At 39.8% G+C, this 21,474-nt stretch overlaps 1 protein-coding gene across 4 annotated transcripts in view; it reads right to left on the reverse strand.

The window, feature by feature from the left end:
• The window catches only part of LOC139471183 (endothelin-converting enzyme homolog), a 108,853-nt gene that overhangs the window by 42,952 nt on the left and 44,427 nt on the right, over positions 1 to 21,474 (reverse strand). The window contains exon 1 of one of the 4 annotated variants that reach the window (XM_071253465.1): positions 20,185 to 20,506. The exons of the other annotated variants lie outside the window; for them this stretch is intronic. Coding sequence (XP_071109566.1) covers positions 20,185 to 20,196 — 12 coding nt within the window. The 5' untranslated portion in view covers positions 20,197 to 20,506. Of the gene's footprint in view, positions 1 to 20,184; positions 20,507 to 21,474 lie in introns of those variants that run through there. 4 annotated transcript variants of the gene reach the window in all.

Below are 21,474 nucleotides of genomic sequence, written 5' to 3' on the forward strand. Positions count from 1 at the left end.
GTTGATCAGCCCTGATCAGTCGTGACTAGGGACCAACTAGTGGATATTTTTAGAAGGCCTGGGATGTTTTTAAAAAAATCATTTGTTACAGAAAATGCAAAAAAATATAATTTTGCCCAATGTTTTAGAAAAACAAACACAGGCACACACACAAATTGTTGATTGGATATGCTAGATTTCCTGAAAAAAATTTGTTTGAAAAAAATAATTGTTAAACTCCTTTCAGAGATCTATTACTGCATTGTGCATATTATTGTATTTTCATCGTGCCCATTGTTGTATTTTCATTGTGCATATTGTTGTATATTATTGTGTCTATTGTTATATTTTCATTGTGCCTATTGTTGTATTTTCATTTGGCCTGTTGTTGTATTTTCATTGTGCCTATTGTTGTAATTTCATTATGCCTATTGTTGTATTTTTATTGTGTCTATTATTGTATTTTCATTGTGCCTATTGTTGTATTTTCATTGTGTCTATTATTGTATTTTCATTGTGTCTATTAATGTATTTTCATTGTGCCTATTGTTGTATTTACATTGTGCCTCTTGTTGTCTTTTATTGTGCCTATCGTTGACTTTTCATTGTGCCTATTGTTGTCTTTTCATTGTGCCTACTGTTACATTTTCATTGTGCCTATTGTTGTATTTTCATTGTGCCTATTGTTTTATTTCCATTGTGTCTATTGTCATATTTTCATTGTGCCTAGTGTTGTCTTTTCATTGTGCCTTTTGTTGTATATTATTGCGCCCATAGATGTACTTTCATTGTGCACATTGTTGTATTTTCATTTGGCCTGTTGTTGTATTTTCATTGTGTCTATTGTATTTTCATTGTGCCTATTGTTGTATTTCCATTGTGCCTATTGTTGTCTTTTATTTGTGCCTATTGTTGAATGTCCATTGTGCCTATTTTTGTATTTTCTTCCATTGATGTGAAACGACAAGAGCAAACAGTGACATTTACTTTTCATATTTTGTTTTTCGTCATAAATTATTTATAATCATACTCAGGGTGAGAGGGGTGGGAGGTGAATTCTGACATGTTCGAGAATTAGAATCATGATAAGGAGTACCAAACAATACAGATGAGATCAATATAATCGGCACAGTGAATATGACCACAAGCAATTGATTCGTGGTTCCAGGGTTATCCTCAAAGTAATACAAATATTGTTGGATTTGGGGGATGAAGTAATAAAATTTATCAACAATTTGTATGGTCTACCTGAAAAAAAGGCTACAAAATAGAGTGAGTTGTGTTTAATGCCCCTTTTAGTCATATCTCAGTTATATCTCTGAGTGTCAACTTCTCATTATTCTGTCTTACAGAGTGTGGTTGGCAAGTATATATACAAGTAGGAAGCAATGTATCATTTGTCATAAGGCATGTGACATTGCTTCCTACTTGTATATATACTTGCCAACCACACTCAGTATATCACTTGCTTGATAAAGGTGTTAGAACCTACACCGAAACGTCGCTCTTTATTGTAATAAAGAAGTTGTTTATCCATAAATTCTTATCCTTACTTATAGCTAGGTTATCACTGAGCTAAGACTGGGTTATAGCTGGGTTATTACTGAGCTAAGACTGGTTTAAAGCTGGGTTATCACTGAGCTAAGACTGGGTTATAGCTGGGTTTTCACTGAGCTAAGACTGGGTTATAGCTGGGTTTTCACTGAGCTAAGACTGGGTTATAGCTGGGTTTTCACTGAGCTAAGACTGGGTTATAGCTGGGTTTTCACTGAGCTAAGACTGGATATAGCTGGGTTTTCACTGAGCTAAGACTGGATATAGCTGGGTTTATCACTGAGCTAAGACTGGGTTATAGCTGGGTTATCACTGAGCTAAGACTGGGTTATAGCTGGGTTATTACTGAGCTAAGACTGGTTTATAGCTGGGTTATCACTGAGCTAAGACTGGGTTATAGCTGGGTTTTCACTGAGCTAAGACTGGGTTATAGCTGGGTTTTCACTGAGTTAAGACTTGGTTATAGCTGGGTTTTCACTGAGCTAAGACTGGGTTATAGCTGGGTTTTCACTGAGCTAAGACTGGGTTATAGCTGGGTTTTCACTGAGCTAAGACTGGGTTATAACTGGGTTATCACTGAGCTAAGACTGGGTTATAGCTGGGTTATCACTGAGCTAAGACTTGGTTATATAACTGGGTTATCACTGAGCTAAGACTGGGTTATAGCTGGGTTATAACTGAGCTAAGACTGGGTTATAGCTGGGTTATCACTGAGCTAAGACTTGGTTATATAACTGGGTTATCACTGAGCTAAGATTGGGTTATCACTGAGCTAAGACTGGGCTATAGCTGGGTTATCACTGAGCTAAGACTGGGCTATAGCTGGGTTATCACTGAGCTAAGACTGGGTTATAGCTGGGTTATCACTGAGCTAAGACTTGGTTATATAACTGGGTTATCACTGAGCTAAGACTGGGTTATAGCTGGGTTATCACTGAGCTAAGACTGGGTTATAGCTGGGTTATCACTGAGCTAAGACTGGGTTATAGCTGGGTTATCACTCAGCTAAGACTGGGTTATAGCTGGGTTATCACTGAGCTAAGACTGGGTTATAGCTGGGTTATCACTCAGCTAAGACTGGGTTATAGCTGGGTTATCACTCAGCTAAGACTGGGTTATAGCTGGGTTATCACTGAGCTACAGCTCAGTTATCACTAGGCCAAGACTGGGCAAAGACTGGGTTATCACTGGGTAACTATGAGTTATCACTGTATTCATAAGTTTAATATTGGCATGAAAGTTCTGAGTCTAATGAGACTGTAGTGATGGGATGATACACCGATGCATTGATGGATCGCAATATATTTCGATAAGTATCGATCACTGTGAGTCGTACACTGAGTAAAAATATCGATTCATTCTTTAAATGTTTACTTTAATGGATGTTACACCAACACTAATTAGTAGTGAAAATTAGCATTAAAAAAGTAAATATTTTCATCCATTGTGTCATACTTGACACTGCCAACTGTAAATCGTCAGTGTACGAGGTATTTGACCATCCTGTCTATGAAAAAGATGGCTTACAAACCACAGATAAAAGTACATATGAGAATCGGGATACGTATCGGATTACACAGTTGGTGTATCGTCCCAGCCCTAAGAGACAGGCAAAACAAAAATCACGTTGCAATTATCTTGGAATGACCCATGGTCCTGCTAATGTTGTTGAACAAAACTGACTTCAAAGTCATCCTGCTTGGCCACACAACAATCTCATTAAAATCAGATCTTAGTTCTCGCTATCGCAAAACAAAGATCTGAGGACATCCCATTACGGGTCACGTCAGAACAACCTATCATCCGACCAATCAAAGCGTCGCTTACCCGATCATGAAAGTGACAGTCGGAATGTGTTTTCTTTTCATGCAACCTCGAAAACGTAAACACAGTGTATTCCAAACGACAGTTACGGCCCGTACTACTGATTCTGTCAAAATTATCGTCTATCTCTCGCTTCCATGGGATAAACATCAGAACGGAGGAGGCGTTGCACAGTACGTTGGATTCACTGCCATACAATCCCAACAATATATTAGACATTCTGGAATGATCGTTTGTTCAGTTTTCAAAATTTTAATCGAGAACTGTGTCAACATATTATTCGAGCGTAGTCTGAAATGGAAGTCACCAGGTTGAAACGAGTGCCGTAAAGCTCGAGAAAGCTGCTTCCTAATTGGCTGATGTCGACTTCTTGTAAGTAATTTCAGTGGTCGGTCGAAGTTCGCGACCCGTAAAGTCCTCAGATCTTTGTTTAGCAGCAGCGAGATCTTAGATATGATTTTAACGAGATTGGGCCACATAATCTCTGATGATGTGACCACAATGCTAAAGAGCAGGTGAAAGACGAACTAATGAGGTTTTCAGGCTCCATTAAGTCCAGGGAGCCTTTAGCACAGCTCACAAATACAACCACAAAATGTAATCAATTTTACGTGTGTTTCTTATCTAAACGATGAAGTCACAACAAAGGAATTGTCCTTTGTGCTTCATGAAACTTGTACATGAACTGTGACAATAATTAGAAACAAAAAAAACCGTACATGTTATTTCAGAACTGACTTCAATATATTTACGGAGTTATAAGCATGGCAGCCGGTGTGGACATTGTGCGTAAATCTGCTGTACCTCCGTAAACACAAAAGGACATTGACGTCAATTATTATAAATATGCAAGTCAACAATACCTTCACAGAGTGCATATATAATCATTAACAGAAAATTGTAGACATTTTGAAATCAGTGACAACATTCAGCGAAAGATTCAACACAAGCCCCGCCCACTCTGCTTTCAGTTGGGGATGTTTTAGGTTTATGGAAACGAACAGAAAACAAAAGGCTTGGTTAGCCAATCAAATGCATTGCATTATGAATTCACTTGTTATTCAAAAGGGTAAAAGCAGTACACCAGTTTCTTAAGTTCTCTGTAGCTCTGAGAGAGAGAGAGTGAGTGAGCGAGGTTTTATGCCGCATTTAGCAATAGCAATAGTCAAGCAACATAATAGCACGGCTGGGGACACCACAAATGTGCCCATAGAGAGAGAGAGAGAGAGAGAGAGAGAGAGAGAGAGAGAGAGAGAGAGAGAGAGAGAGAGATGCGAAGTGAAATTTGGTTTAACGTCGCGTCCAAGATTATTGCACTTATATAGCGACGTGCATGCACAAGTGTAGAGAGAGTGAGAATCTTGGGCCTTGGCACATTACCACATGTGCTGTCAGCAACTCAGCAGGGTCAGTGCACATACTGGATTAGTGAATGGAAGATAAATTAAAAAGAGCATTGATTACATAGGCACTATACTGTTAAACGTCATCAACACAAGTCTCCAGGGTCGGCTCCACAAAGCGTTCATTATAACGCTAAGGGGAGTTAACATAGAAGGGGTTTGTACAGATGTATAGGCTCTAAATTCACTTTTCAACATTTGTTTTCAAGGACCACTTTCATTCTTTAAAATAGAACATCGTGAACGACTAAATCATGTAAATTCACTCCCAGCAATGGCTGACTGTTTTGAGTATGAGATTGTAGGCACTTTCACAAATATCAACTTCCTTCCTGTAGGGGGCCGTCGGGTAGCCTGGTAGTTAAAGCGTTCGCTTGTCACGCCGAAAGACCTGGTTCAATTCCCGACACGGGTAATACCGTATTCTACATAATAAGCGCTCCGCTCTAATAAGCGCCCACGGCGATATTTGCTAATATATTGGCCAGTGAACAATCCCAGTTAGCACTCCTTCCGATTGATCAATGTACACAAGACTTATTTATTCGCGCATAATACGAACTTGTATGTTATATGCATTCTTAATCATGGGCAATAAAATTCTGAAAAAATGTATCTGTTGCATATGAACATTTCAGCATAAACCACGATATTTATGTTTCAACTCTCTTTTTTCCACCAAAATAATATTCTAATAAGAGCCCCCTATTTCTAATTTTGAGAGCGCCCTGGGTGCTTATTACGTCGAATACAGTATGTGTGAAGTCCATTTCTGGTGTCCCCTGCCATGATATTGCTGGAATATTGCTAAAAACAGCGTAAAACCATACCCACTCACTCACTCCTTCCTGTGGCAGCAACACATTGGTACTTTGAAATGCAGGCATGATGATAAACACTTTTCAATGATATAATTACTTTTCGAAGCTTCTGTCACATGTTGGGGGTGTCGATATAACATTAATAACCTAGCTCCATTTTAAGGGATGATAAAATGATAATTGAACTCAGTAACACAAGGCGCAAAGAATTTAACGCACCCTTTTGGGTGTAAGCGACAGAAAGTTAACAACACTTTGAAACTCGATCGATAACAATCTGGAGTAGCGATTTTGACAGATCTAGACTAATTTTATTTATATGCCAGCACTTTTCAACTACTGTCAATATGATTCCAGCACTTTCCAGCACTTCAGGATACATGACCAGTTTATGCACATTGTCAACTTTGACAAATTTATGAGACCACTGTGCAGCGTTAGAAACTGGCACTAGTCCTATAGTCCTTGACAAACTGCCCAATAGTAAAGGTATCATAAGGACCAGTAGAAATCTGGCATTTGCTAGGGGTTTGTTATATGTTATCTTCATAAGGACTTGTGGACTTAAACGGTTAGTTTCTATCCCTGCTGTGCAACTTGATTTCTTCTGGGGCATTTTCATTTTCATATCAGCATGGACCTGGTGCAAGCTAAATCAAGGATAAAAACCCCATAAAATTGAGAATAGATGCATCAAGTCCGATGTGATGCGCAAAAGTATGCAAGTTTGAATCATTAAAACTAATTGAGTTGTAGCATGCATGTTTGATCTTGTTTGTTTGTTTGTTTGTTGTTTAACACCACACTCAGCAATATTCCAGCTATATGAATGCGTGTAAATAACCTAGTCTGGACCTGACAATCCAGTGATTGACATCATGAGCAATTGGGATCGATGAGATGCATCAGGTCAACGAGCCTGACCACCTAATCCTGTTGGTCCCCTCTTACGATAAGCATAGTCGCCTTTTACAGCATGCATGGGTTGCTGAAGACCTATTCTAACCCGGATCATCATGGGATGCATGTTTGATATAAAAGATATTTCTATTTTGATAAGAAACACAATCAAACTTCAGACTGTCCATGTCCTCCTTTTTCACCAAAAGTCTCATTTCAAACAGAAATCACCATAATATGTAATTAGTGCAGGGATTCAGAAGATGAAACATGTTCATTAACATTCTTCAAAGCCTGCAACTTCTAGCAAGTCTGTACACGTCATGTATGTAAGAGTGGTCAACCCAGGTCCCCCATTTTCAGACTGCCAAATTATTCCCCAGGAAATATATAGACCCAGGTAAAATCCAGAATCATGAACAATCAAAGGAGACCACTGCAGAAGAGGAATTTAGTTATTTTTAATTCTTCCCCGGAAGACCAATGATCACACCTTCGACCACTAATTTGTCTGGGCCACAAAAGAAGTTCAGCTTGCAGAGGTTGACATAAATAATGGGGGACAACAAACGCCATGGCAGAAAGCGATAAAATCAGCAACTGATCCCATTTACCTCAGCTCTGCAGTTCATGTCCACAAATGCCTACTGTCCTGTCTCTGTTTGATCGATGATGAGGCAGCAAGTGGACTACAGCAGGGGTCTAAGCATGATGTAGACGTAATTCAAAGAGAAGGAGGATACACATGGTGAAAGGTGTGACAACCTGATTAAAGGTGAGTTTCACGTCCTTTTGATAACAAAGGAGAAAGTACAAGCCCCCTGCTGAGACCCATCCAGGGGCAAGTGGAGCTTAATACATTTGAAGATATTCTATTTTGGGTGATGCCTATTATTATGATTTATTTTCCATCTCTACTTTGAGTTGCAGTTAATGAAATATTTCTTCAAAGGTTTAGCTGGCTCCTTCATTTAATTTAAAAAGTGAGCGAGTGAGTATGGTTTTACGCCGCTTTTAGCAATATTCCAGCAATATCATGGCGGGGGACACCAAAAATGGGCTTCACACATTGTACCTATGTTAGGAATCGAACCCTGGTCTTTGGCGTAATGAGCGATGGCTTTAACCACTGGGCTACCCGACCAGGTAATTTGCTAGTACTTAATTTGGCGATAAAGAAACTATTCTTTCTATAAAAAATAAAAATGAATACAGCTGCATACATATTCTTGCTTTGTGAGAGGAAAATATGTTTTGTCCTAATTAGGATACCCCAAAATTACATCTCTCAAAATTAGAAATAGGGGCTCTTATTATTATATAATTTTGGTGAAAAAAAAAGAGATGAAAGATTGTAAATTTCGTGGTATATGCTGACAGCCTGAAATGAGAAAAGAAAAGTCTGTGTGTATTATACATGACAGATTTATTTTCCAGAACTTAATTGCCCATAATTAAGGGTGCATATAACACACGTGTGCGAATAATACACATATAAATAAGTCTTGTGTACATTGATCGGAAGGGGTGCTAATTGGGATTGTTCACTAGCCAATACATTAGCAAATATCGCGGTGGGCGCTTATTAGAGAGGGGCACTTATTACCTCGAATACGGTAGGTGCAAAATCATTGCAAATGAGACCCATCAAGATCAGGGGTAGAATAGGTCTTCAGCAACCCATGCTTGCTGTAAAAGGTGACTATTGTCGTAAGAGGCTTGACGGAATCGGGTGGTCAGGCTTGCTGACTTGGTTGATGCATGTCATCGATCCCAGTTGCGTGGATTGATGCTCATGATATTAATCACTGGATAGTCTGGTCCAGATTTGATTATTCACACACCGCCGTCATATAGATGGAATATTGCTGAGTGCGGCGTTAAACAACAAAACAAACCAAACCATTGCAGATGAAACAATTATGAGGATTAATAGGTATCGGACATCCATTAGATTATTATGAGATGAGAATAAACAGACAGGCAGTGTTTGAAGCTGACCTCAAATTGTTGGTTGTCATGCCGACCGGCAGACAGAAATATCTGCCGGTCCTGTTGGATCTCTAGTGAGTGACCAAAGGTGTACATGATGATAATCAATACAAGATGAAAACAAAGTACCAATCTGGGTTGTTTATCTTGCTGATTGAGCTGAGAGATTCCGGTGTCCAATTTGAGAAATAATCAACCATGCCCCAAAATAACAATGCCTGCTGGACCACCATTCCGTCAATGACACTGCTCCCTGAGAACATTCACTGAGGCCCATATACAAACAGGTGAATGAGTTGGATTTTAAGCTTCTTTACACAGCGATATCACTAGAGGTGAGGTCAAATGGGGTTTTAATGTCGCGTTCAAGATTATTGCACTGATATAGTGACGTGCACGCACGCATGTGTGTGTGTGTGTGTGTGTGTGTGTGTGTGTGTGTGAGTGCGTGTGTGAGAGTGTGAGTGTGTGTGAGAGATTGTGTGTGTGTGTGAGAGAGTGTGTGTGTGAGAGTGTGAGTGTGTGTGAGAGATTGTGTGAGTGAGTGTGAGTGTGTGTGGGTCTGTGTGAGAGATTGTGTGAGTGAGAGTGAGAGTGTGTGTGTGTGTGAGATTGTGAGAGTGAGTGTGAGTGTGTCTGTTTTTGTGTGTGTGTGTGCATTTGTGTGTGTGTGTCTGTGTACATGTGTGTGTGTGTGTGTACGTGTGTGTCTGTGTACGTGTGTGTGTGCATTTGTGTGTGTGTGTACGTGTGTGTGTGTGTGTGTGTACGTGTGTGTGTTTGTGTATGTGTGTGTGTGTATGTGTGTGTGTGTCTGTCTGTGTTTGTGTGTGTCCCTGTGTGTGTATGTGTGTGTGTGTTTGTGTACGTGTGTGTGTGTGTATGTGTGTCTGTCTGTGTGTGTGTGTGTCCCTGTGTGTGTGTGTAGCCTTATGGCATGTGGGGTGCATGGGTCCACGCCATCATTGTGGTTTAACTATTGTAACTCCCTTACTCCAACAAGGGTGATACTGAGATACCATGCCGCAGTTTAACAAGAATACCCCACTCAGACACAGTATACTGACTCCAAGCCAAGCTTAATGCCAAACACCAGGCAGGGTAACAAAAAGTACGATCTTTTAACGTCTTTCAGTATGACGCAGCCGGGGATCGAACCAAGGACCGTCTGCAAACGGACTGTAGACCACGGAGGGAGTCATATTCATAATGAACACAGTAACCCTGTAAGGGGTTGGGGGAAAAACATGCACACAAAAATGAGGTAAAAAGTAATAGAAATTGTCTATGACCTCTTAGCGTCAAACTGAATAAATAAAAAAAAGAAACAAATAAACAGAGCATAAAGAAGCCATTTTCCCAGAAAACAAACAATAAACTCTGGCACCTTCAACAAAATTCAAAAGAAACCTGCATTCTACGATGAGCACTTGTTTACACTAATGGATGTGAAATAGTGACAAATGATTTGCCTAAAGCCCTTGATGCCCTGAGGACACACTTCACTAATGAAAATGTTTCAAACAGGCAAGAATGTGACGTGAATCTCTACAAGAAACCCAATCATCCAACATCCAACGTCCAACATCCACAATAAAACAATAAAACATTGACTTCAGCCATAACCAGTGTGCACGCACTTGCTTCATGTCCATTGAAATGTAAGTACTACATTAAACAGTTTCACATCCGTGATAAAAACGTTGCCCACGCCTTAGTCATCGGAATGAAACGGACATGCAGAAATCCTGCATTTCAGGTCTGAGAGTGAACATGGTCTTAAAAAATACTTGAGTTTCAATTAACATGGACCCAACAGATACTGTTTTGAAATGATTAACACATATGGCTTGTTTAGAACTGATGCCAGTAACAATATTTTTGAATTTGTAGGTCACAACAGCTACAGCAATGATAATATGCATAAACATTCTTCTCTTTTCTGAATGAAAAAATCAACCAGAATTCATACCCAGTCACAGGTTCCTGGCATGGCTAAGGGACACAACTCTGCACAGTGAACTGAGGCAACTCAGATGACTGGAACACCTGTGCCCTCTTGTCTGTGAGTGAGTGAGTGAGTATTGTTTTACGCCACTTTTAGCAATATTCCAGCAATATCACGGCGGGGGACACCAGAAATGGGCTTCACACATTGTACCCATGTCGGGAATCGAACCCAGGTCTTTGGCGTGAGGAGTGAACGCTTCAATCACTAGGCTACCCCACCGCCCCTTTTCTACTGAAGGTGAAGAAAGTCCTTTGAAAGAATACCCAAATATCTCTTCAAACAAGGGGAATTATAGGTAAGTTGGGCAAGTCTGGTCTGTTATGCACTTGAGTCTAAATTATTCCCGCTGTATGACAGTGGTCTGTAAGAAATCGAGTCTGACCAGACAACCAGTGGTTGATGTCATGAAAACATCCTTTGGTGATTGATGACATAATATCAACCCAGTCCTGACCACCCAATGCAACCTAGTCACCTATTATGACAAACATGGGATGCTGATGACCGTTTGTAATCCAGGACACCATGGGGCAAATTCTCGCTGAAGGGGGTGATTGTCAGCATTTTGTCATTTGATAACAGTATAATAGTTGGATAGTCTACCATGGTAGTGATGGTTGTTTGGTTGTTGTTTAACGCCTCACTCAGCAATATTCCAGCTATTGGGTGGTCAGACTCACTGACTTGGTTGATGCATGTCATCGATCCCAATTGAGTGGATCGATTCTCATGATGTTAAACACTGGATTGTCTGGTCCAGACTCGATTATTTACAGACCGCCGTCATATTGCTGGAATATTACTGAGCGCGGCGTTAAACAACAAACCTTTGTGGCAACAGGATAACACTTGTTGATGTAACCATCACAGCTGCGTGTTGGTGATGCAGGTAGTAACATTTTTCTTGTTCTGCCAACGTTTATGAAAATTAATAAATAATTTGTATGATTATTTTCACATGTTTCCTGGATGATAAACAACATGCAATAATGCACCATATAAGCATCACTAGATCCAGGCATGATTTATAGAGCATAGCTTATAGAACTGCATCTGTCACATGCAGCCATAGGAATATTTTAAATAAATTAATACTGGTTTTACATGTTTATTTATATAAAACAACATGGGCTTAACTCCATTTTTGAGTAAGTAAGTATGCTTTATGCAGCACTTAGCAATATTCCTGCCATATCACGACAGGGGTTAATGTATCCAGGTGAGGTGAGGTGAGGTGAGGTGAGGTGAGGTGAGGTGAGGTGAGGTGAGGTGAGGTAAAATGGGGTTTAACGCTGTGTCCAAACAAATGTGTGTGTGTGAGAGAGAGAGAGAGAGTGAGTGTGTGTGTGTGTGGCGTGTGAGTGAGTGGGTGAGTGAGTGCCCATGTGGGGAATCAAACCCGGGTCTTCGGCGTGGCAAGCAAACGCTTTAACCACTAGGCTACCCCATCGCCCCTTGAGTGAGAGTGTGAGTGTGTGCGTGAGAGCGTGACGATTTTAAAGTATGAGCCCACAGAGGTGCCATGCCACAGTTTAACATGAATACCCTACTCAGACACAGTATACTGACTCTGATTGGACCAGTCCTTCTTTAACCCCCGAAAATGCTGAGCGCCAGACAGGTTAACAACAAGTACCATCTTTTAACGTCTTTTGGTGTGACACGGGGGGGATCAAACCCCAGACCTTCCGCTCTCTCGGCGGACGGTCATATCCACGGGCAGAGTTGACTACCACGTGCCCTCATTCCTGGTTTTGAGTAAGTGGCCCAGGCACATTACTGCCGAAACTGTATTGCGATATCAACAACAACGTATTCGAGATTCCGTCTGTCTTCTGTTTTCTCCTCATTTATGGACACAGGAAAAGCCACATTCCGTTTTCAACACATTTGAATCATCGCTTAAAAACATGACAGGTAAAGAGACACATTTAGACATAACTATAGAATGTTTGGGAGATTGAGTGAGCTAAACATAACAGTATGTCAGGTCAATGTGGATAGGAAAGAACAAATTCTGTATTTTGAATTCAAAACATGGACAACTGGGACTAATCAGCTTTGGATATCTGCCTCACCAGAGACAGTGAGTGTGAGTATGTTTTTACGCCGCTTTCAGCATATTCCAGCAATATCACGGCGGGGGACACCAGAAATGGGCTTCACACATTGTACCCATGTTGGGAATCGAACCTAGGTCTTCAGTGTGACGAGCGAACGCTTTAACCACTAGGCTACCCGACCGCCCTTGCCAGAGACAGAGCGATATAGAAGGGTAAAGAAGTGCCGAACATCGTATGACAGGAACACTGAAAATCAGTGATGACACCAGGTGTTTGCAAAAAGGATAAACTTGTCCTGCTCTACCTGAGTAGCACATGTACCAATTCAAACATTTACAAATTTGTCTGAAACAAGAATGCACAGACGAGAAGCTCACTGAGCAAGGATCACTATCAAGAACATCAGACATTCAAATCTAAGACCAATTGTTCCTTGCCCTCCAAGCAATTTTGCACAGTGGGTTGAAGGTCATCATTGGGGGAAATCTTGCAGATCCTGACATGGCAAAGGGATGTAACTCTGCAAAGGCGAGTTGTTGCAAATTAAAGCCATAGGGTCAGACATGCATGATTCTACAACATTCAGTTCCTCAATGCTGTATCTTACCTAGTTCTGATACCATAACATGATTATACAACAGAGTTCATGTTCTACAACAATCAGTTCCCCAATGCCATATCTTCACCTTGTTCTGATAAAAAGTTCCACAACATCAATGTTCTACAACATTCTACAACCAGTGCCTGTGTTCTACAACAATCAGCATCAATGTTCTACAACAATCAGTTCCCTAATGTTCAACAACAATCAGCATCAATGTTCTACAACAATCAGCATCAATGTTCTACAACAATCGGCATTAATGTTCTACAACGTTCTACAACAACCAGCACCTGTGTTTTACAACAATCAGCATCAATGTTCTACAACAATCAGCATCAATGTTCTACAATGACATCAATGTTCTACAACAATCAGCATCAATGTTCTACAATGGCATCAATGTTCCACAACGATCAGCATCATGTTCTACAACAATCAGCATCAATGTTCCACAACAATCAGCATCAATGTTCTACAACAATCAGCATCAATGTTCTACAACAATCAGCATCATGTTCTACAACAATCAGCATCAATGTTCTACAACAATCAGCATCATGTTCTACAACAATCAGCATCAATGTTCCACAACAATCAGCATCATGTTCTACAACAATCAGCATCATGTTCTACAACAATCAGCATCATGTTCTACAACAATCAGCATCATGTTCTACAACAATCAGCATCATGTTCTACAACAATCAGCATCAATGTTCTACAACAATCGGCATCAATGTTCTACAATGGCATCAATGTTCCACAACGATCAGCATCATGTTCTACAACAATCAGCATCAATGTTCCACAACAATCAGCATCAATGTTCTACAACAATCAGCATCAATGTTCCACAACAATCAGCATCATGTTCTACAACAATCAGCATCAATGTTCTACAACAATCAGCATCATGTTCTACAACAATCAGCATCATGTTCTACAACAATCAGCATCATGTTCTACAACAATCAGCATCAATGTTCCACAACAATCAGCATCATGTTCTACAATAATCAGCATCAATGTTCTACAACAATCGGCATCAATGTTCTACAACAATCAGCATCATGTTCTACAACAATCAGCATCATGTTCTACAACAATCAGCATCATGTTCGACAACAGTCAGCATCAACGTTCTAGAACAATCAGTTCCTGTGTTCTACAACAATCAGTATTCATGTTCCACAACAATCAGCGTTCATCTTCTACAAATCAGCATCATGTTCTACAACAATCAGCATCAATGTTCTACAACAATCGGCATCAATGTTCTACAACAATCAGCATCATGTTCTACAACAATCAGCATCATGTTCTACAACAATCAGCATCATGTTCTACAACAATCAGCATCAATGTTCCACAACAATCAGCATCATGTTCTACAATAATCAGCATCAATGTTCCACAACAATCAGCATCAATGTTCCACAACAATCAGCATCATGTTCTACAACAATCAGCATCATGTTCGACAACAGTCAGCATCAACGTTCTAGAACAATCAGTTCCTGTGTTCTACAACAATCAGTATTCATGTTCCACAACAATCAGCGTTCATCTTCTACAAATCAGTGTCTATTTTTAATCCATTGATATCACGCACAAACCGGATAATGACTATTGATCACATTTGAAATATCTGCCAAGTAAGAACACGAAGTTAATCGAGAAGTTCTCTTGCTCATAACTCAGAACAATTAATGATTCCATTAGTCACCAGCAGTTTGCTTGAACTTCCTGCACAATTAAACTATAATATTGATCATCATGCAACTATTTCAGCCCATTCTCTCAAGAGAGACCATCAAGCCTGTCTTCTGACATCTGTTTTTCATTCGACTACATCTCTGTGAATTCTGAATTCAATTGCTTAAAGTCTAAAGATGAATAAAGTCTTTGAAAGGCATTTAGAAGTGATACACATAAGGACGATAATCTATGGATGTCAACTTGACATCCATAAATTCTCTTCCTTAAAGCTCGCTGACTTGGTTGATACATGTCATCGTATCCCAATTGCCTAGATTGATGTTCATGATATTAATCACTGGATTGTCTGGTCCAGACTCGATTATTTACAAACCGCCGTCATATTGCTAGAATATTGTTGAGTGCAGCGTTAAACAACAACTAAACAAACTATTCCTTAAAGATTAATCAATAAAATTATTTTTTTAGATATCTTAATTGTATCTAATTGATGGAAATTCTATATTATTTTTTATCAAACTCTGTACACAAATTAGCGAGTATGATTTTGAACAGTTTTCAGCAATATTCTAGCAATATCACGTCAGGGAACACCAGATAGGGGCTTCACCCATTGTACCCATGTGGTTCTGACATTACCCAATTGATTGAGAGAGCATTGTAAGTTAGGCTTAAAGCTATTTTGGACAGTATTTAAGTTAGATCACGGTGTGTCAGCATAATGTCGGCGATAAATCTGAAATCATATACATTTAAGCGTAGCCGACTGGTTGAAATGTTCAACGTCTGGGTTTGATTCCCAACATGGGTACAATGTGTGAATCCAATTTCAAATTTCCCTAGCTATGACACAATGGGTACTGCTGAAAGTGTTTCATAACTCAACTCACAAACCACTCTCTGTATCATACATAGTTCCAAGACTATTCAAAATGGGGCGGTCGGGTAGCCTAATGGTTAAAGCATTCGCTCCTCACGCCGAAGACCCGGGTTCGATTCCCAACATGGGTACAATGTGTAAAGCCCATTTCTGGTGTCCCCCGCCGTGATATTGCTGGAATATTGCTAAAAGCGGCGTAAAACCATACTCACTCACTCACTCACTCACTATCTCACTCACTCTTCAAAGCATCAGTACCAGAGTCTTGCACCGGGTACGGAAATCCTCATTCTCTACAATCTCCTTGGTTCTACCTAACATGACAAGCGTCGCAGGCCACAATCAGACAAATTATTATTTACTGACTGTCCACAGCATACAGTGACAGGATTGAAATCAATGGCATCTAGAATATCAATTACCATATGCCATGGTTCCTCAGACAATCTCGCTAAGGGCACTTGCCAAAACCAGAAACCACCTGAGGCTCCATTGTTCTCACATAGGAGTCTATTCCATTTCCAGCAGTATCAGCGAGTTACAAATGAATTTACTGGATTGTATTCACTCCAACCCTTCTTGATGTCAAGAAAATCCAAAATAAACTGTTGCCATTACAAATGAATATACTGGATTGTATTCACTCCACGCATTCTTGATGTCAAGAAAATTCTAAATAAACAGTTGCCATTCACAAAAGAATTCTCACCAGAATTCCCACCTCAATACTCTAATATTTTAAAATAGTAATTAAATGTTGCATGGGGAATAGTATAATGAGAAACATCCATTATGACATTGTAGTATGTATGTATACACATGTTATAGCCTTGGATACACAATATGGGAACGTGAGATATTGTGGGATTTTAATGAGATACATGTATTTTTAGAAATTTGACATTTTTGGAGAGGGTGAACATAAAATTAACATTGGGAAAACGCTCATGGATGAAAGCAAGATGGGGATTGTGTGGTCTGCCTGGGATGAGTTGATTACGCGTCACCATACAGGGATTTATCTCAGAATCAAAACTAAGTGCCCTTTGCTGGCAAATTTGGAAAATTTGTTATTTTGTTCAAAATTGGGATTTTTTAATAGTTCATATTTCCCAAAATTCAGAGATATTTTAACTTTGAATTTTCACAATTCATTCGATGCAATAACATATTACTAGGCATTTAAGTGAGTGAGTAGTGAGTGAGTATGGTTTTACGCCGCTTTTAGCAATATTCCAGCAATATCACGGTGGGGGACACCAGAAATGGGCTTCCTACATTGTACCCATATTGGGAATCGAACCCGAGTGAATGCTTTAACCACCAGGCTACCCGACCGCCCCTCTAGACATTAAAGCCTCTTCATGCATATTGGTCCAGTTATCAGTGAAATATAGGTCCCTTCTACAAAGCCATAACATTAGTGTTAACTATAACAGTATCATCTGGCAAATATTTAAAAAATTAATTCCAATTTGGGAATTTGTACTGCCATTTTTTACAGACTTGGGGCTGAATATGATCTCTGAGCAAGTGTAGATAAATCCTTGTCAGAACTCCAAAATGTGGGATGTCAGTCGTGCTATAACCCAGTGGTGTTCCTTGCCCAAACTGGAACATATACAAGCTATAAAACAGCTTGAATGGTTTGTTCTGTAATGGCACATTCAACTATATGACTTGAGGCCTGTAAATATTGGAGTCTAGACCAGACAATCAGATAACAAAAATCCAGGCCATTAGGGTATGAAGACACCCAATTATGTATTGTTTGTTTGTTTATTTCTTAGTTTGTTGTTTTACGTCACACTCTGCAATTTTCCAGCTTATATGACAGCGGTCTGTAAATAATCGAGTCTGGACCAGACAACCCAGTGTGTGACAACATGAGCATTGATCCATGCAACTGGGATACGATAACATGCATCAACCAAGTCAGCGAGCCTGACCACCTGATCCCGTTAGTCGTCTCTTATGACAAGCATGGGTTGCTGAGGACCTATTCTACCCCGGATCTTTACTAAGGGTGAAACGATACACCGATATTCCGATGCATCGCGATACTTGACCCACGATACGATATACGATAAACGTGGGCCCATTTATCGATACGCCACGATACGGAACGCATATCTCAAGTAAAGCGTTTCCTCGCTATTGTGCCTTTCAATAAACCGCAAACTTGGTTATAGCGCTAACGCATGGCTCCCCAAAACGTACTTACATTTTTAATAAGCTCAGGTTTTACACCGACAGATATTTTTCCCCATCTCATTAAACATTATCAGCTGATCCCCGCAAGCACATAACACCGGAAATACCAGTCAGCAAATCCGAACTGAAGTACGCAATTCAATACCATTATTATACTATCTTGTTATCAAAACGTGTTCATTGTATATCTGGACTTGTGTTTGTAATATATTTTATTAATTTTACTCAAAATTTCATTTAATATTGTTTTCATTAAGTTAGGTGAAATCGTGTGTGAAGAGATACAGCAACCACGGTCAGATTACCGCTTTTGACGCTTTGAAACGAACTTTAGTTGCTAGAGAATGGATACATATATGAAAAAAGGCCCTACTTTGACTCGTCAAAGGTCATATTTGTGGCACGGGAAGTTCCTAGGATGACTGGTCAAATTGTTCCATACGTAAAAATATCCTGCAACAGCAATCACCAATACCAAAATGCTACACTTGTGGTTCTTATGATTTTAAATATATATAGTAAAACCTGCAACTAAGGTAACACGATATTGGAATATATTATTCCTGATGAAACAAAAAATTCAGATACAATTTCTTCGACCATTGCATCAAAATTCTTTGACGTTGTATCACTGGTGGAGCACATTAATTATTTTCTGGTGTTTGAACTTTGAATTGATTTTAAGGAAAGTTAGAGAAAGTTCCACTTTGAAGCTGAACAACTTCAGTAGTCTTTTTATCATAAAATAATTTTGACTGTTCCAAAATCATGAAAGATTCAATCTTGACATGCTTTAAGTTTTGTTTTTGTATCATTGCGTATCGAGATATGTATCGTATCGTGACCAGAATATCGAGATGCGTATCGTATCGTGACCTTCCTGTATCGTTGCAGCCCTAATCTTTACGGGCCAACAATCATGTAGAGGTTGCAATATATACTATAAACAACAAACAAACACAACAAACATCACATCATCCCCACCCCACCCCACCCCATCCCACCACACCCCACCCCACCCCACCCCACCCCACCCCACCCTATTATGGATGGCCAGTCTCTCATCAGATCAGCCTCATTTTTTCAAACATCACCCTACGTAACCATACATATCTTAAGATAATTCCTTGTTTTAGATTCTCGTCATTTCCTCTGCATGTTTCAGAGATGTACAACTGATGGGTAGAGGACTCTCAAGTGAGTGAGTGAGTGAGTGAGTTTGATTTTCCACCGCTTTTAGCAATATTCCAGCAATATCACGGCGGGGGACACCAGAAATGGGCTTCACACATTGTACCCATGTCGGGAATCGAACCCGGGTCTTCGGTGTGACGAGCGAATGCTTTAACCAGCATACCCGACAGCCCCAGAGGACTCTCAAAGCACCGATACAAAACTTCAACACAACAAACCCCTATGAACATTCACAAAAGCCATCTATTGTCTCTGCCAATAAGATACGTCACATCCCATTCTGTTAAACTACACAATCTCTTCATGACATCACTGTGATCTCCAAGCCATGACGATCAATAAAGAGTATTAATAAATCATTATTTTAGATTCTTGTCATATTCAAACAAGAAGCCTCTACAACCTGCTGAATATATCACTGCAAGACTACCAATTTTACACAGCCTCCATGGCCCTAAACCCACTCAGACCTTACTGGGTATAATGAAATAAAGGACAAAGCAAATTAGTTGATTACACAGCATCAACAACAACAGGATCAACAGCATCAACAACAACAACAGCATCAACAACAACAACAGCATCAACAACATCAGCATCAACATCATCAACAACATCAGCATCAACAACATCAGCATCAACATCAACAGTATCAACAACAACAGCATCAACATCAACATCATCAACAACAACAGCATCAACATCAACACTGTTGCCAAACCCAAAACTCACACAGACCTAACCTGGTACAATCAAAATTAAGGACGAAGCAAATTAGTTGATTACACAACATCAGCATCAACAGCATCAACAACAACAGCATCAACAACAACACTGTTGCACATGTCAGCCAAGGAATGCATCCCCGCCACCACGACCAACTGAAAGAGTCCCCACCACAACAACACCGTCCCCACAACCTCTTTGTTTACCACAAATGGACCCGAAAAAAACCAGCAAGGAGATCCATAACCACACAACAGGCAGGACATTAACATGTCATATCGCCACGACAACAAACATTACCGGAATATCCATGCTGGAAGTGATCTCCAAGTCCAGGACACGTTAAACTAGTCGTCTGGTGACCGTGACTTCCCAGATGTCTTTGTCCAATGCTCGGCAAAACACTCGAGCTCCCTGGATGAGGAGCTGTGGAACTGACTTGATATTTCCAAGCTCAAAAGAAGGACACAATGAAGTCAGTCAGCAAGACGATCCCTCCTGAATATAGCGTACATGAATTTGAATGCACCGTGCCAAATTACAGAGCATGCCCTGATGCCCTGTCTAAGCATGTGATATCCAAACATACAATGAATGGCGGCGTTGATATTTACGATACTGCCATACCATCAGTTTCTTCAATTATGCAAAAATCAATAACTAGGCAACAGAATTTCCAATCTCTAGGACAGCACCACACAAATGGACAACAGCCTGCACATGCTACGTCAAATCATAACTGTGTTCCCAATATCAAGGCAAAATGCTGGACGTAGAGTGCATTTATTATTTTGCATAATGTCAATAAGTGCTGTGTTGTTATTTGCATAATTAGTCTGCCTGTGGTTGAGTCCGAGACCTGGTCTTACAGAAGCATACATTTCTAACAATGGGGACTGATTTGGGCGTTGACACATGCAGTGTTAGATAACTATCACATTGACATACAGTTTCTGGAGGAAGTAATAATGCATCATGTGTCAAGTGGGACAATGATTCATTCCACGCTCATGCTCTCTATCAATGTAGCATTATTGATATTATGTTATTAGGAAAATAGTATTGAACAGTTTGCTGTACGACAAATATAGTTGTTATGAAAGCAGTTCCAGGCCTTTGTATGAAGACGATGTATAAGTGATTGATTACTCTTCATCAGGTCTTAAGCTATGTATTATATCCCCCCCCCCCCTCCTCCCCCTACTACAAAAACAAAAAACAAAAAACAAAAAATAACAACAAAAAACCCAAAAGAACATATATTTTAAATTGCACTCCAAAAAGGAATAATCATTATAGAGAAATATTGCTTTTGCCTTCCTTGTAATTGAATTGATACTACTGTGATTCAAAATGACCAAAGCGGAAAATTAATTATGTTTTTCTTTAACTATTAATGAGAATGATGACTTCCTGTCTATGACTTAGCCCTTAATATCATGGGGTTTTGCTAATGATTGTCGTTTACGTAAACTTGGTATATCTGTAACACATTTCTTCTGCGTTAATATCCTCATTGATGGCTACAAAGCATCGATGCCTGGAGCAATTCTTGTGCCAATAATAACACACATATTTCCGTCACAATAA

Source organism: Haliotis cracherodii, unplaced genomic scaffold, assembly GCF_022045235.1.
Source record: "Haliotis cracherodii isolate W230 unplaced genomic scaffold, xgHalCrac1.p SCAF_22, whole genome shotgun sequence".
NCBI classification, from domain to species: domain Eukaryota; kingdom Metazoa; phylum Mollusca; class Gastropoda; order Lepetellida; family Haliotidae; genus Haliotis; species Haliotis cracherodii.